Consider the following 15,251-nt stretch of genomic DNA (forward strand, 5'->3'; position numbering starts at 1 on the left):
CAAGACTCCAGCCTTCCCACACTCATCTATCTGGGTGGGGTAGGGAGTCCTCAGGGCCAGAGATGGGCGGGGCCCAGGCCAGGTCACCTGGCACGTCTGGGGAAGTAGGGGTGTGGCAGCTGAGAACTAGGCCTCTCAGCTTTCGCTCCACCCTACAGTCACCGGGAAGGCTCCTCTACCAGCCGGCCCGGCCCGTAGGCCAGTAACCGGGAAGGGGCAGCACTGCCACCTGGCAGGCCTGGGCCCAGGGTCCCTTCCCAAAGAGGCCCCCTTTGCCCCCCCCCATTGTGGAGCATGGAGGGGACATTGGTGAGTCACAGGGCCGGGTGACAGCCACCAGACACCCCTCTCACCCCCACATATCTGGACTCTCTGCCCCACTAGAGTCAAGATTGAGCAAGACAGTCTAGTAGTCCCACCGCCACCTCGAAGTCTCAAGTCACCACACTGTAGTCCCAGGGCCCCTCTAGCTGCAGAGGCCGCATTGTGGAGAATCGGCACAGCCGGCAGGGCGTGCCCACTGATCCCAAGGAACCTGGGCCAATGCCTGGAACATGGAAACCAGAAGTAAGTGTCCTCGGCCCCTTCCACTCACTCGCCACATTCCACGAGGGAAGTGATGATGCTGAATGAACTAGGAAAATACAGAACCCATCTGAGAACTCTGAAACTACTCTTCCCAGGATTCAAGGTGGAACCTGAGTCCTTACGCCCCCTGGTGGCCAATTGCAATGACAAGGTGCGGCTCCTCCCGGTCGCAGACGCCCAGGGTCGGCAGAGGGCAGACTGTGCCCCCTCACCTGCCTCTGCATTTACACATGAGGGGAGATGGGGGCAGAGGGAAGGATCTGCACCCTCACCACACAGCCCAGGGGAGAGTGGACCCCAGGGCTTGCCATTCATTCAACAAGAAACATTTATTGAGCACCCACGGCCAGTGCGCCAGGAACCACTGGACTACGGGCCCAGCGTTCTTCATGACACCGGCTGCCCCTCCGCTGTCTCTGCAGTTCAAGCCGAGACCCCCAACGAGGAGGGGCTGGAATCGTCTCCCCAAGGAGACGTGCACCGGGAGGAGGACAGGCTGCCAGTTGCCCGCAGCACCACCATCCTGGGGACCAGAGACCCGGCGAGGAGGCTGGAGGGGTCGGTGGAGCGGAGCTCACAGGTGGGACCAGAGGGCGCCTGGGCAGCTATGTCCATTTTACACTTTTAATAAATAGTTCTTGCTGCTGCCCAGGCTGGTGAGGGTGGTCCCCCATCGGGCCCAGGATTCCCCAGCTCTTGAGAGGTGCAGGGATGGCCCTCTTTTCATGCGAGTTCAGGCTCCGGCTCTGCAAAGGAGAGAGCACTGGCGTGAGCCCCCGCCCGCTCCCAACAGGTGTCTGGGTGCTGTCCTGTGGGGAGGTGGGGCGGGCAGGAGTAAGGCTCCCCAGGACCAGGTCTCAGCTGGCTCCTGCCCCCAGGAAGGACGCCACCCCCTACCAAGTGGGTCAGGGGTTGTCAACTGCCTGGAAGCCCCAGAGGAAGGGGGTCCCAGCATCCGACATGCATGTTCCCCGGCCTCTGTAGCCCAGTGCCCGATCCTGCTGTCCTCCACCTCCACCCCAGGCTGCCTCCCCACGCCACCAAGATGGCTCACGGCACTGACCGGCCTCGGCCTCATCACCCTTGGCGTCCAGCTCCTGCCACCAGTCAGCATAGATGCCCTCCTCGTAGTCGCCCTCCCCCTCAAACTCGGCATCAGATGGGTGGTCCTCAGGCTCCAAGGGCACTTCTGTCTCCTCCAGCTCCATCTAAAGCAGCCCCGGGCGTGAAACCAGATCACAGAAGGAACGAACCTGGGTCAGCTCCCACCCTGGCCAAGAGGCCCTCCCTGCTGGTCTCTGTCTCAAGATCTCTTGCAGGAACCACGTGAGGGTTTCACCCACGAAGTCCTCCTCCCAAGCTGCCCCCTCCCTGATGGATACCTGGGGCCCAACCAGCAAAGATTCAGCGTCAGCATAGCATCACCCCCTCCCCAGCCCACCCTTTAAGTATAGAGACCCCTGCGAGAACACTGCTAGTCCGTGCATACTGTCTGCTCATGCTCTTCCCAGCCAGGGATGCCTTTACTGCCCAGTGCCTGGATAGCTCACGTGTATCCCTCTGGCCCCAGGTATCAGCTCCGGGGTTCAGCCCTTGTTATGGCCCTGGCTGGGTCTGGGGGTCCTCTGGGGTCCTGTGCTGACCTCTCCCACAAGGAAAAGGATTTTGTGCCTCCCCCCACAGCCTCCACTTAGGAGAGGGACTGTGCCTCTCACCGATTTGCCCCAGCCCCAAACACGCATTACAGCAGTTGAAATGGCTACTACTCGCTGAGTGCCTACCACAGGCCATCTCTAGACTACGTGCTTCACAAACGTGATCTCATTTCATTCTAACCACATGACGTGAGATGGGCATTATTCTCCCTGGTCGATGGATGAAGAAATGGAAACCTGAGGGTTATCTGAGACTTGGCCCACTTGGGAAGTGGTGGAGCCAAGTTTGGTGAGCACCAACCTGGATGCTAAGAGTGTAGACCCAGCCCCCACGTTCGGAGAGGGGAGTGTGGGTGCTGGAACAAGGGAGGGGGTGGATAAAGATGCCCTGAGCAGGACCAGCTGAGAGAATTCAGATTTCCAAACCCTCACTCAGAATCAGAGTAACACGCTGCGCACCTTCCTTCCTGGTGTCCTGCACTCATTCCCTCACTCAAACTCGGCTTCTGAGCACCAGCCCCGTTGTGCCAGGTGCTGTGCCAGAGCCGGGAGTAACCTGGTCCCCTGTCTGAGAGCACAGGTCTCTAGGAGATGGACTGGAGAAAGGGGCCGTGGTGGGGTGGGCCAGGACTGTGAGTAAGTCCAGGCCCAGGGAGGCACGGAGGGTCAGAGCTGGCACTGCAAGCCCAGAAAACACAGCCAGGGCATACAGTAAGGGAATACTGGAGGAGGCGCCCCGAGCTGGGCCCAGGGGAGACACAATTCAGACATACAGAGAGGGGCACGTGAGAACACTGAGTCGGGAAACAAGAGGAGGTGTAGACAAGGGACAGAAGAATCTCTCCTGCTTCCCAACAGCTGACTGCCAGGCTGACCTCTGCCAAAGTGACCCAAGAACGACCAAGCGGCCTCCCAGCCCTGCCACCCAGCCCTGGAAGGCGGGGGAGGGCACTTACCTCATCATCTGACTGCAGGTACATGTGTGCAAACTCCAGCAGCTCCCGCAGCTCAGCCGTCTGGCTGTGGTAGGACGTGGCCTCCTGGGAGGAAGGAAGGACAGTGAGGTGAGCTGGACCCTGCTGCCAGATGGTGGAAGAGCCAGAGCACCTAGGATGTGCGTCCTCTGGCCCTTTCCCAGATCAAGGAGCCTGGAACAGGTACCAGCTCTCATGCTGATTGAAAAATTGAAGCTGCTTGGAGAGCTGGGTTAAGAAGGATTCTGAAGATCCGTGAGAAAAGGGTGCCTTGAATGATGAGCAATGTCTGCCACTGACAAGGAAACAGGCAAGAGCACACGTGGGCCCTGTTTGCCAGTGTTGCCCTAGACCCCCCCAAGGGGTTTCCCGGTTGGTGCAGGTTGGGGTTCCCCAGGGAAGAAGGGCAAAGGCCAATAGTGAGGATGATGAGGGTAGAGGTGAGCAGGCAGGAACGAACAGATATTTGTATACCTCCCACATCCCAGGCTGTGCTGGCAAGGTAGGTAGTCCCATCCCCGTTTTGCACGAGAGGCAACAGATTCAGAAGCATTAGCAGGGTTCCCAGGACCACGCGGCTGGTGGGGCTGGGTCTGAACCCAGGGCTCGAAGCACAACCCACATTTTTTCTTTTCACTTCCCATCCTGCCTTCTGAGGAAGCCAGAGGTTTTCACCAAACCACGGGGTCCCAAGAGCGCCTCGAAAGGCGATGCCCACCTCCCGGGGCTGGAAGTCCTCCTCCTCCAGGCCCCAGCGAGCCCTGTGGAAGCGGTAATACACCAGGTTCTGCTGCATGACACTGTCCTCTGGGTCAAAGAGCATGTAGCTGGCGGCGCTGCGGGCAGCCTGGCGGACGTCGTTCACTGCAGACAGATGAGGGGTGAGGGGCAGCCCTGGCACTGCTGGCACTGTCCGCCTTCACCTCGCCCACCCCTACCTCCCCACGCAGTGCAGCGCCCCGGCCTCCCTAGCCGTCTTCCAGACTACCTGTGGGCACCCCATCCCGCCCAAAGGTAATACAAGCGAGGATGTATTGGGCCCTTCCTGTGTGCCAGGCCCTCATTTAAGGCTCAACATTACTGTCATCCTCATTTTACAGACAAGAAATTCAAGGCCCAGAGAGGGTGGGTAAATCACTCAAGGTCACACAGCTGGAGAATAATGTCCCTGGGGAATTAGAGGCCAGTGGCGGACCTCAACTTCTTAGCCAACTGAACCCAGGAATGGTCCCCTGGTCCCTTGGTGCTCAGCCCCCCCACTCCAGTGCAGCCTCTCGAATCATGGCATCTCTGCATTGCGGGAACCTGGAGACTGACCATCTCAGCCCCCCTTGAGGCCAGGGTCTCCCACAAATGAGGAAAGCTTTAAGTCCTGGTGCTCCTTTTTATTAGCTATGTGACTAATGGCCCCTTGCCCTCTATGAGCCTCAGTTTCTCATCTGGAGAATGGGTTCAATAATGGCAGTTGCATGGACAGTAGTGAGGATGGATGATGAGGGTGGTGAGTGGATCGAGTGAGAGAAACAGATGTGGCAGAGCTTTGTAAACTATCCAGTGCTTGCAGCTATTGGCTATCTAGTCAGACAGGGCAGTCCAAGGCATCCAAGAGGCCCTGGAATCTCCCCCAAGGCTGCTCTCTAGTCTCTCCCACAAGCCCCTCACCTGACCCACCAGCGCCGGATGGGTGGATGGGTGTCTCCCATCACCCTCCCACTCCCCAGGGGCCTCAATTCTGAGGGACAGCTTCCTGTGACTGTGATGCTCCCAGTGCAGTGCTCTCTGCTCCCCCTGCCCTGCCCTGCCCGACCCCCGCCCACCAGGAAGCTCACACTTATAGTAGGCAAACTGCAGGTAGTGATACATGGTGGCCACGAACTTCTCCACGAAGAAGCCACCCACATTGGGGGTCAAGTCGGCCTCACAGTCCACCTTGCACTGCAGAGATTCTGCAAAGAGATCTGTGGGGTGGGAAGCAGTGGTGAGAAGCCGAACAACCGGACGGGGTGGTAGAGATGCTCCAGGCCCAGCTCTGCCTGCAGAGCCCGTTGCAATCACAGGAGAGCAGGAGGGCAGGATAAGCAGCACTGAGGAAGGCTACTGAGGACAGGGCTGACTCACTGCCCCAGCTCGGCTCTCTGAAGAGTGGTGGGTGAGGTTTGGATGCAGGACCAAGGCCCAGATGGAAACGCTCAGCAAAGCCCATCCTGCTTCCCTCCGAGGGACCCCAGCAGTTAGAAACCCCCAGACTATGTGATTTCTGGCCACAGACAGCTTTTGGTGCACAAGTGCTGGGCAGCTTCCCATCTCAGCTGGGCACCTTTGCACCTGCGTTGACCTCTGCCTGGGAAGTTTGTGCACCCACCTCCCTGGGTGCTTCTTGGGATGTCACTGCCTCTCTCCACCAACGCCCAGCACCTTGGACACCCCTGACTCAGCCCTTCTGCACCCAGCGGCTGGGGATCTGTTCCACTGTCACGCTGCATGCTCCCAGAGGTGGGGTGACAATGACTTCTGACTACCTCCAAAGCTCTTTGTAGGGGCTCCATAAATGCTCTGGGGCCCGAGTTGCTCTGAGCAGGGCCCAGGGGTGGTTGGAAGGGATGCTCCGTGGGTTTGGGTGGGGGTACCTGCTATGGCAGGGTAGAAATCCTTGAAGTCCACCTGCTCATGGGCACCCTCGCAGCCGGCCAGACACCGGGCGAAGACAGCCAGGTACTCGGCCAGGGCCCGCTCCATGTCCTCTGCACTACTGCGGAAATCCCCGCTGTTGTAGAGCTTGACCGCCCTGAGGAACACGGCCTGGAGGGGAGCGTGGTGGGGGTCAGGGGAATCCAACACTCCCCTCCTCTGCAAGTCCTATGGGGAGATTAGGGGGGCACTTCAGGGCCAGCCCTGCCCCCACACCCCACCTCATAGGGCTGTGCCTCCAAGTCGGTGAGGGGCTCCTCAGACGCGTCCAGCAGCCCCCGGTAATAGTTCAGATACTTGGCGGTTAGCTCGTGCTTGGGGTTCTTCTGAAGGAAGGTGTAGGCCGCGGCCAACGCCTTCTCCAGCCGATTAGCCTGGAGGTGGGGACAGAGTTGGTCAGTAGGGCCACAGCCGGCTGCCCTCAGCGCACAAGCAGGCTTGGGGACCGAGGACAGCACCCGATCAGCCTTGACGGACGGGAAACCCGACGCCGGCTGGGGGCGATGAGGCCCAGCAGGGCGCGGGAGCGCGTGGGGAACTCGGGGGTGGGAGCCCACCTTGAACTGCGCGTAGTGCAGATACTGGTAGGGCAGGCGGCTCTGGAAGTCACGTAGCAGCTGGCGCGGCGGGTAGGGCACCTGGAAGGCGGGCAGCGTCCGCTTGCAGCGCCGCAGGCAGGCGGCGCGCTCCAGGACGTGGCCGAAGAGCTGCAGCTCGCGGGCCCACTCGTCGTCGTGGCCGCCGTCGGGGCCGGGCTCCGGCCCCAGGGCCGAGGCGGCAGGCGGCGCGGGCCCGCTGCAGTTCGCGTGGCAGAAGGCCTCGCTGTCCCGCAGCAGCCGGTGCAGCCGCAGCGCCGCTTCCAGGTAGCGCGCGCTCTCGCGCCAGCTCTCGCCCTCGTACTGCTCCAGCGCGTGCCCGTAGGCCGCAGCCAGCGGCATCAGGTCCTCGGGCGGGAAGCCCCGGAAACTGTACTTCTCGTACTGCGCCTCGGAGCTGCCCAGCAGCAGCCACAGCAGCACCCAAGCCGTCCTCCCCATGCCCCTACCGCGCCGGCCGGCCCGCTCCCGGAGCGGAGAAAGTGTCGGCGCCCGGCCGGCGGGCGGGCGGACGGGGCGGGGGCGGAGCCGGCGTGCCCGCTGGGTCTTAGCGCCGGGCGCTGTGGCAGGCAGGCTCGTAGTGGCCCAGGTCAGGTCCCCGGAGGGGCGCAGGGCTGCGTCTCCCCTTTTCGGAGGGCGCTATGGTATGTTCAGTTCCCCGCGTTGGTCCGGCCCCCTGTGCTTGCGGCTTCCCCTCGACAGATTTGGGGTGGAGGACGCTTCCCGCAAGGTTGGGGAGCCTAGAAACCCCCCCCCACACACACACACACAAAGACGTGTTCTTTCACGATCCCCCCCCACCTTAAGGTCGTGAAAGAAGTGCTACCTCCTGCTATTCTGCCCAAGCGCTGAGACCTAGTTTTCCGTTCATTACAGCGCCCCTTCTGCACACGCCCCACGCCCAGTCTTGAAGGGGTCACTCCGGGTGCTCGCCTAGCCCGCGCCGGGGGGCGCACACCTGATTCCGTCCGGCACACCGTCCGCTCTCACCACCTCCTCCTACTGAATCTCCATCCCACGTCAGAAAGTCCAGCTTCTGCAGGACGAAGCGGCTCCTCGTCCCTGGCTGGAGAAGCCGTCCGTGGGACAGTAGGGATGGGGAACAGCCTCAGATTGCGAAGCCTCGCCAGCCCTCTGAAGAAGCTTCTGATTGGGGAGGGTGGGGTACCAGCAAAAGAAGCAAGAGATGCCTCAGCCTGGCTTTAGGACCCCGGGGCTCCGGAGGATTTTAAATTTTTTTTGGTAGGGAGTCAAGTCGGACTTCTCATCTTTCTGGAACCTCCCTCCCCGGCTAGGCCCCAGGACTCTCAGGCCGGGTGGGGGGATGAGAAGGGAATCTGGAGTTCTTTGTGATACATTCCTCGGTCTTCAAAACTCTGGGCCTGGCCCTCTCTTTCTATTCCACCCCCGCCCTCACCCCGCCAGCTCAGTCTCCCCAGCCCCCATTCCACGTGGACTGGCCAGGGCGGGGGGTGGGGAAAGAGGACAGGAAGAGGGGGAGCCAGCTGGGGAGTAGGGGAGGGGGGGGAAGGAGCTTGGTGGCGGCCCTTCTTTCTCTCGGCCTCACTGCCCGCCGTCCCAGCTCCAGGCACCATGTTCCCGGCGTGGTCCCCCAGCCACACCTTCCTCTGGCCCCCACTGCTGCAGATGCTGCTGCTGCTTTTGCACGCCGTGGGGAGGGGGCTGGGCCGCGCCAGCCCGGCCGGGGGCCCCCTGGAAGACGTGGTCATCGAGAGGTACCACATCCCCAGGGCCTGCCCCAGGGAGGTGCAGATGGGGGATTTTGTGCGCTACCACTACAACGGCACTTTCCAGGATGGCAAGAAGTTTGATTCGAGGTAATGGGTTGGGTGGCCCCAGACTCACCACTCCTCCCCCCGGAGCCCTCTTAGGCCCTGGGGGTTTCGTTGCCCTTTTAAGCGGTGTCTGCATTCGGGTACTCCCTCCAAGTACAGCTCTCAGTTTCAAACTTTTGCCTCTCCAAGGACCCCAGTTTCCTTCACACGAGCTCCTCATATTCCCCAGGATGTATGATAATCCGGGTGAACTGCTCTACTTACCATTCCTTTACTTAAAGACACCAGGAGGGGGACATTCTGGTCCACAGGGTTGGGGGGAAGAGCGTGGTCTCTGATACATGTGAACCCTCCAGTGGTCTCAGCCTGGGACCCCCACATGCCCACCCACCCTGCCTCCCTTCAGGTTCCAGCCCCCAGTTTCAGTGCCTTTGTCATCAGAGAACAGGGAGTGGAGCTTTGGGGGGCGGGAGGGGGTGCAGTGAGTGGCACCCTTCGGCTAAGTGGCCTGCATCACAACAGGGCAGCTGGATGGATCTGGATGTGTAGCGACCCTGTCTGTCCACGTGTCACCGGGTCGGACCTGCCACCCTCAGAGGGTTTGCACACTGCTCTCTCCGGGTTTCCCTGCACCCCCAGCTCCCTCCATCTTACTTAGCTCTCAGGCCAGGGCTGCTGCCCATCTTGCAAGCCTTGGGGTTTGAGAGACCAGCTTCTGGGCTGGTCCAGAAGCTCTGGCAAGTCCTCTTTTGTTGGGGGGGGGGGCAGGGCAGGGCTGGGTTGAACCTTGGGTCTCAGTGACACACACAAACCCCCACACCACACCCAAGAAGTCAGTTCCTCCCAGACCCTTCCCTGAAACACACAAGTCGGCCCAGGGGAAATCAGTGGCCATGGCTTTGGGGACAGGCGGTATATTGGGTAAGAACACAAATTCCAGAGTCCAGGACCTTGGGTTCAAATTCAGGCTGTGACTACGGATAAGAAGTATTGCCTCTTGAAGCTTCACTTTTTTTTAAATCTGAAAAATAGAGATTATTATAAACAAGCGGAAAAAAGCGAGTCCCTACTGCCTAAGGCTGACGATAGGACTCAAACTAGCTGATGAATGAAAGTGGACTTGAGACAGTGCCTGGAAGTCCAAAAGGGTTCAATGCACATTAGCCTTGACCCTGGGGAGGACCAGATGCCCTGAAAGTGTTTGATGGGCGCTTGGGCCCTCACAGGGCACCATGAAGGAAGCAGGGCAGCGGTAAAAACAGCTCTGTGGGCAGAATGAGGGGTAGGCAGCTGCCAGCCGCACAGTCCCGAGTCCTCCACTGCCAGGAGTGGGGGAGGGGTGTGGCTTTGGGGGATGGTGTCCCTGGGGGGGTCCCTGGGAGCCAGGCTGGGCCCAGTTTATGCAGAGCTGAGCCTGGAAAACTTCCACCATCCATGCCCCTCTTTGATCAGACTTCCAGCCTCCCTTAACTTCTGCAAACTTAAAATAAATGAAAACTGTAACTACAAACAAATAAAGCCACGGCAGTTTCAGAACAGGCTCTTTCAGAGTTGAAATCCAGTCCTGGTCCCCCACCCGCCCTGCTTCCCCTTCCTTTCCTCCTTGGCTCACCCCTGGTGCAGCCCCGGCACACGGGCTTCGGCGCCCTGCAGACCACATGTGAGCTGTGACCTTGAGTGCGGCAAGTCTCGGTTTTTCTCATAAAAAAAGGTTTTTCTCATAAAGAAAGAACAGTGTCTCAGTTTTTTTTTTTCTTATAAGAAAAATGAAAACCATCATGTTCACCTCACAGGGGAAAGAATTAAAGAAAACCATGAATGCAAAAATGCCAAGCATTTAGCCCTGGCTGGAGTGGCTCAGTGGATTGAGCACAGGCCTGCAAACCAGAGAGTCGCAGGTTCAATTCCCAGTCAGGGCAAGTGCCCGGGCTGTGGGCCAGGTCCCCAGTAGGGGGCGTGTGAGAGGCAACCACACATTGATGTTTCCATCCCTCTCTCCTTTCCTTCCCCTTTCTCTAAAAATAAAAATATATATATATATATTTAAAAATAAAAAATGAAATGCCAAGCATTTAACCAGCATGTCCTACATGCTCGATAAGTGTCCCCTTTGTCCCCCATGAGGTCCTTACCTTCCCCTCGGGAGAGCAGCAGCAGACGGGCAGGCCTGCACCCACCCCTCGCCTAGAGTTCGCGGGACTTCCTTTTTGTAACGGCCCAGCCTCTTAAGCTGGAGGTCCCGGCTGACCTCTGGGGGGAGGTGAGGAGTGTGTGAATCCACACTCGTGTACGGAGAGGGGTTGCGTACGCAGGTGTGTACGTGTACGTACCTACTAAGCGTGTATGCGACCAGGGCAGAGGGAAGCATCTGGCTGCGTGTACCCTCCCCTGAGTTCAAGGTATCCCATCCGTCCCCTCTGTCTCCCCAGTTATGACCGCAGCACTCTGGTGGCCATCGTGGTGGGTGTGGGGCGTCTCATCACTGGCATGGACCGAGGCCTCATGGGCATGTGCGTCAACGAGCGGCGGCGCCTCATCGTGCCTCCCCACCTGGCCTACGGCAGCATCGGCGTCGGTGAGAGGGGCCGGGCACCGCGGGCAAAGAGGGTGCCGGGGGGTGGAGCCAAGGACCTCATGGCTGAAAGGACTGAAGCTTAGAGAGGGAGAGTGACTTGCCCAAGGTCACCTGCCTACAAAATGTGAACCACAGCCGGCCTGCAACTGCAGTGTCTGTCTCCTGCCACCCCCGCCCTCCGTGGAAGGAAAGGAAATAACAGTAACGGGACCCTGGGTGGGATCACAGCTTGATCAGGAAGAAGGGGACCCATAGGGGTGGAGAGGGGGCTAAGCTCCTGCTGCCTGGCCCTCACAGCGGGGCTCATTCCCCCGGACGCCACGCTCTACTTTGACGTGGTCCTGCTGGACGTGTGGAACAAGGCGGACACTGTGCAGGTGAGCACCCTGCTGCGCCCGCCCCTCTGCCCCCGCACGGTCCAGGACGGTGACTTCGTCCGCTACCACTACAACGGCACCCTGCTGGCCGGCACCACCTTTGACACTAGGTAAGGGTGGAGGGAGCCCTGGGGTGCGGGGGGCTGTGGCGTGGGAGGGGGTCCGGGGCCCATCCCACCCGCCTCCAGCAGCATCACGGCTGCCGGGTTCTCTGCAGCTACAGCAAAGGCGGCACGTACGACACGTACGTGGGCTCCGGCTGGCTGATCAAGGGCATGGACCAGGGGCTGCTGGGCATGTGTCCTGGAGAGAGAAGGAAGATCACCATCCCTCCATTCCTGGCCTATGGCGAGAAAGGCTATGGTAAGGGCAGGCGAGGATTCCCGGGGACGCTCCGGAAGCGGGCTGCCCCGTGCAGTTGTCTGGGCTGCGTGCTGTGCCAGGGCACCCAGCCAAGGAGGTGAAACCTGGCCCTTGGTGACCATCTCGTTAAGATGGGGTGCCTTCCGATTCATGCGAAGGCCAGGGGAAAATCTAGCTCAGGCCTCACAGGGGAAGAAGCAGGGCTGCTGAGGGCAAGGCAGGGGCTCTGGTGAGCAGGGTTAGAACCTCTGGGCAGGGTTCCCACAGAGGCCTTCCTGAGGCAAGAAGGAGCTGGGGTTTGCTCTCCACCTGTATGGTTCAAGCCTATCCCTTCCCCAGGGACTGTGATCCCCCCGCAGGCCTCCCTGGTCTTCCATGTCCTACTAATCGACGTCCACAACCCGAAGGACACCGTCCAGCTGGAGACCCTGGACTTACCACCCGGCTGTGTCCGCAGAGCCGTGGCCGGCGACTTCATGCGTTACCACTACAACGGCTCGCTGATGGACGGCACCCTCTTTGATTCCAGGTCAGGGGGCTCCCAAGGCGGGGGTTGGGGCTGGGGGTAGGCAAGAAGCTGTCAGGAAGGAAAGTGCCAGGAGCTGGGGGTCACCTAGGTAGCAGCCAGGGTGGCTCCGAGCTGCCTCCAAGGGCAGGGCCCTTGCTGACCTCCTCACTGGCCTCCCTGCCTTGTCCTGCAGCTACTCCCGAAACCACACGTACAATACCTACGTGGGGCAGGGCTACATCATCCCGGGGATGGACCAGGGGCTGCAGGGCGCCTGCATGGGGGAGCGCCGGAGGATCACCGTCCCCCCGCACCTGGCCTACGGGGAGAATGGGACTGGTAGGCCTGTGGTACCTCCGCTCCCGCTCAGTGACCTTCCCCAGCTCTGCCCCTCTCATCACAAAAACCGGTCACCCACTCCATTCCTGCCACACGGACTCCATCCTCTTCTCTAGGGCAGTCTCCCCCTCCTCCTCCTCCACGCTGGGTTTGGGGAGGGGGGTGGTTATGCAAGAGCAGAAACAGTATAGCCCCAGGAAGCAGAAAGACCTGGATTGAGACCCAGCCTTGCTGGAAGCCTCAGCGTCCTCACCTATAAAATGGGACTGATCACCTTGATCAGCTGGGTAAGTTCCTGGGAGGCTGCAAGACAGTGTGAAGGGCTTTCCCCCTGGCAGGTCCCCCCTCCCCCCTCCCTAGAAGACCTGATCACGCGGACACACACCCTACCCCATCCCACCCTCGCTGGAAACCCCAGAGCGGTTTCATGGAGACCTCGAGTGACGTCCCGAGACTCCCAGCTGACCGCACCCCCCTATTCTGGTCCCAGGAGACAAGATCCCTGGCTCAGCTGTGCTGATCTTTGATGTCCACGTCATCGACTTCCACAACCCTGCAGATCCAGTGGAAATCAAGACACTGTCGAGGGCCCCAGAGGCCTGCAACGAGACCTCCAAAATTGGGGACTTCGTTCGCTACCACTACAACTGCTCTCTGCTAGATGGCACCAGGCTCTTCTCCTCGTGGGTCTGGGGCTGGGCGGGGGGGTGGGCCGGGTGAGGGGAGTCCTCATAGCACCCCCTTCTCTGTACGCTCCCATCTGTGGGGAGCATACAGGGAAGAAAGGGGGAGAGGGTGAAGCTGGCAGCAGGGGAGCTGAGCCCTCAGGGCCACACTTCAGGGGCAATGGCAAGACGAGAAGGGTGTCCCATCTTTGAGCCACTGGGCCCAGCACTCTGGGTTGGGCACTGGGACGAGTGACCTGTGGGTAGGGAATGGGGGGCATGATGGGTATGAACTGCTGGGAGACAAGGAGGGGCACTGACCCGGGAGTCCGCTCTTTTCCCAGGCATGACTATGAGGCCCCGCAGGAGGCCACTCTTGGGGCCAAGAAGGTGATCGAGGGCCTGGACACAGGCCTGCAGGGCATGTGTGTGGGAGAGAGGCGGCAGCTTGTGGTCCCCCCGCACCTGGCACACGGGGAGAGCGGAGGTGAGAGGCGGGGACAGGCCTGATCCATCCCTGTGCCCCTGACAGATGGTTCTGTGAACGCCTCACAGCCCCCTCTCCAGCCCCCAGGACGGGGACGGAGGCCTGCAAGTTGGGGAGCATGCTGGGCGGGCTGCAAAGCCAGGCCCAGCCTCTGGCCCCAAGGGACTGTTTCCTTCTATCCTCTGTGCCTCCCTCCAGCCCGGGGCGTCCCTGGCAGCGCTGTGCTGCTGTTTGAGGTGGAGCTGGTGTCCCGGGAGGAGGGGCTGCCCGAGGGCTACCTGTTTGTGTGGCATGATGACCCTCCCGCCAACCTGTTCGAAGACCTGGACGTCAACAAAGATGGCGAGGTCCCCCCAGAGGAGGTGGGTGAGGAGTTCTGTCCTTAAAGCGACCATCCCCATATTCTCTCCCCAAAAGCAGCTACCTTGCATGGTGGCATCTGGCAAGAACAAGGTGTGTGTCCACCCTCCTGCCTGCGCCCGTGTTCCTGCCCCTCGGCTGGGTCCTCGTGCTTAGGTGCCTCGTGCCTTGCTTTCTCCGCGGCACCCATGAGCCCTGGGCCTGCGCCTCATGCCCACCCTCCCCGGCTCTCCTCCTCCCCAGTTCTCCACCTTCATCAAGGCTCAAGTCAGTGAGGGCAAAGGACGCCTCTTGCCGGGGCAGGACTCGGAGAAAACCATAGGCGACATGTTCCAGAACCAGGACCGCAACCAGGACGGCAAGATCACCGCCGAGGAGCTCAAGCTGAAGTCGGATGAGGACCAGGAGCTGGTTCATGAGGAGCTCTGAGGATGGAGCTGGGGCCCCGGGCCGGGCAGCAGCGCCCACTTCTGGGGGACAGTGGGCGGGGGGACTTGCAGCGGGCACCCGCCCCTCTTCTGGGATGAGGTCTGAGAGCGTCCGCAGAGCGGTCAGAGGTGACCACCCTGGCCTCCCTACCAGCCCGGAGAGACGTCCACCGCACAGACCTCTCCTTGGTTTTCCTGGTCCGACCCACACCGCTTCCTTCACGAGTTTTGGAGTCACAGGGCCAACCTGGGGACCGGTGGAGGTTGGGGTTGGACCAGGCCATTGCCGGCCCCTCCCCCACAATGCCACGGCACCACCGGGTTGGTCCCAGCTCATCATTTATTTCCCCAAACTTCCTTCTCTTTGTCCTTCTCCTCACCATCCCCAGTCCTGCCCCCTCTCTGTCACGGCAGCTCCCAGAAGCATGAACAGGGCAGGCAGAACCCCCACCCTCCCCCCACAGCTCTGGCTGGTGCCACGGAGGGTTGGCACCAGGAGAGCAGCCCTAACACTGTACGGTCCCCACCCACCTGGCCCATTCCCCCTCGAGGCTGGGGTGCCCCCAGGAGCTGCAGGTCCCGGCTGGCCTGCGTGTGACCTTTCATCCCTAAGGAAGGCTGCCTTCGCTAAGGGACTGAGGAAGAGGAGGAAAATTAAAAAATGGTGGTGAGGAAACCCATGCAGCTGGATCCCGGGGCTATAAAATGAAGTTCTTGGTTTGGAGCCGAGTCCGGAGGGTGCACCAGGGACTGCCGGGTGCTGGGGGTGGGCGGGCAGTGTGCACTCCCAAAAGGCTGAACTGGTGCTGGATCTCCTTCTCCTTTGTGACAAATAAAAGACTAAACCAGAGG

The 15,251-nt window shown here is 60.5% G+C and overlaps 2 protein-coding genes across 2 annotated transcripts; one reads left to right on the forward strand and one right to left on the reverse strand.

Moving 5' to 3' along the window:
* Window positions 1-898: 898 nt before the first annotated feature.
* On the reverse strand, window positions 899-7,019 carry P3H4 (prolyl 3-hydroxylase family member 4 (inactive)). The gene is made up of 8 exons (XM_037129805.2): window positions 6,463-7,019; window positions 6,127-6,279; window positions 5,845-6,016; window positions 5,047-5,175; window positions 3,936-4,081; window positions 3,200-3,283; window positions 1,652-1,796; window positions 899-1,334 (listed from the first exon to the last, which is right to left on the reverse strand). The coding sequence occupies exons 1-8, from the start codon at window positions 6,940-6,942 to the stop codon at window positions 1,312-1,314; spliced, it is 1,332 nt and encodes a 443-aa protein (XP_036985700.1). The 5' UTR covers window positions 6,943-7,019; the 3' UTR covers window positions 899-1,311.
* Window positions 7,020-8,033: 1,014 nt separating this feature from the next.
* Window positions 8,034-15,251, forward strand: FKBP10 (FKBP prolyl isomerase 10). The gene is made up of 10 exons (XM_037129803.2): window positions 8,034-8,339; window positions 10,727-10,872; window positions 11,170-11,359; window positions 11,467-11,612; window positions 11,952-12,141; window positions 12,314-12,459; window positions 12,950-13,142; window positions 13,469-13,611; window positions 13,810-13,973; window positions 14,215-15,251. The coding sequence occupies exons 1-10, from the start codon at window positions 8,095-8,097 to the stop codon at window positions 14,398-14,400; spliced, it is 1,749 nt and encodes a 582-aa protein (XP_036985698.2). The 5' UTR covers window positions 8,034-8,094; the 3' UTR covers window positions 14,401-15,251.

This window comes from Artibeus jamaicensis, unplaced genomic scaffold (genome assembly GCF_021234435.1).
Source record: "Artibeus jamaicensis isolate MK-2021 breed Jamaican fruit bat unplaced genomic scaffold, CSHL_Jam_final contig_2259, whole genome shotgun sequence".
NCBI lineage: Eukaryota > Metazoa > Chordata > Mammalia > Chiroptera > Phyllostomidae > Artibeus > Artibeus jamaicensis.

Coding starts and splice junctions, on each gene's coding strand:
- P3H4 (XM_037129805.2), bottom strand. CDS start 6,942: ATGGGGAGGACGGCTTGGGTGCTGCTGTGGCTGCTGCTGGGCAGCTCC. Junction 6,017..6,126: donor TGGAGGCACAGCCCTATGAG/GTGGGGTGTGGG, acceptor GCTCCCCTCCAG/GCCGTGTTCCTCAGGGCGGT. Junction 3,284..3,935: donor AGGACTTCCAGCCCCGGGAG/GTGGGCATCGCC, acceptor CCTTCCTCCCAG/GAGGCCACGTCCTACCACAG.
- FKBP10 (XM_037129803.2), top strand. CDS start 8,095: ATGTTCCCGGCGTGGTCCCCCAGCCACACCTTCCTCTGGCCCCCACTG. Junction 11,360..11,466: donor GGCACCACCTTTGACACTAG/GTAAGGGTGGAG, acceptor GGTTCTCTGCAG/CTACAGCAAAGGCGGCACGT. Junction 11,613..11,951: donor CTATGGCGAGAAAGGCTATG/GTAAGGGCAGGC, acceptor TCCCTTCCCCAG/GGACTGTGATCCCCCCGCAG.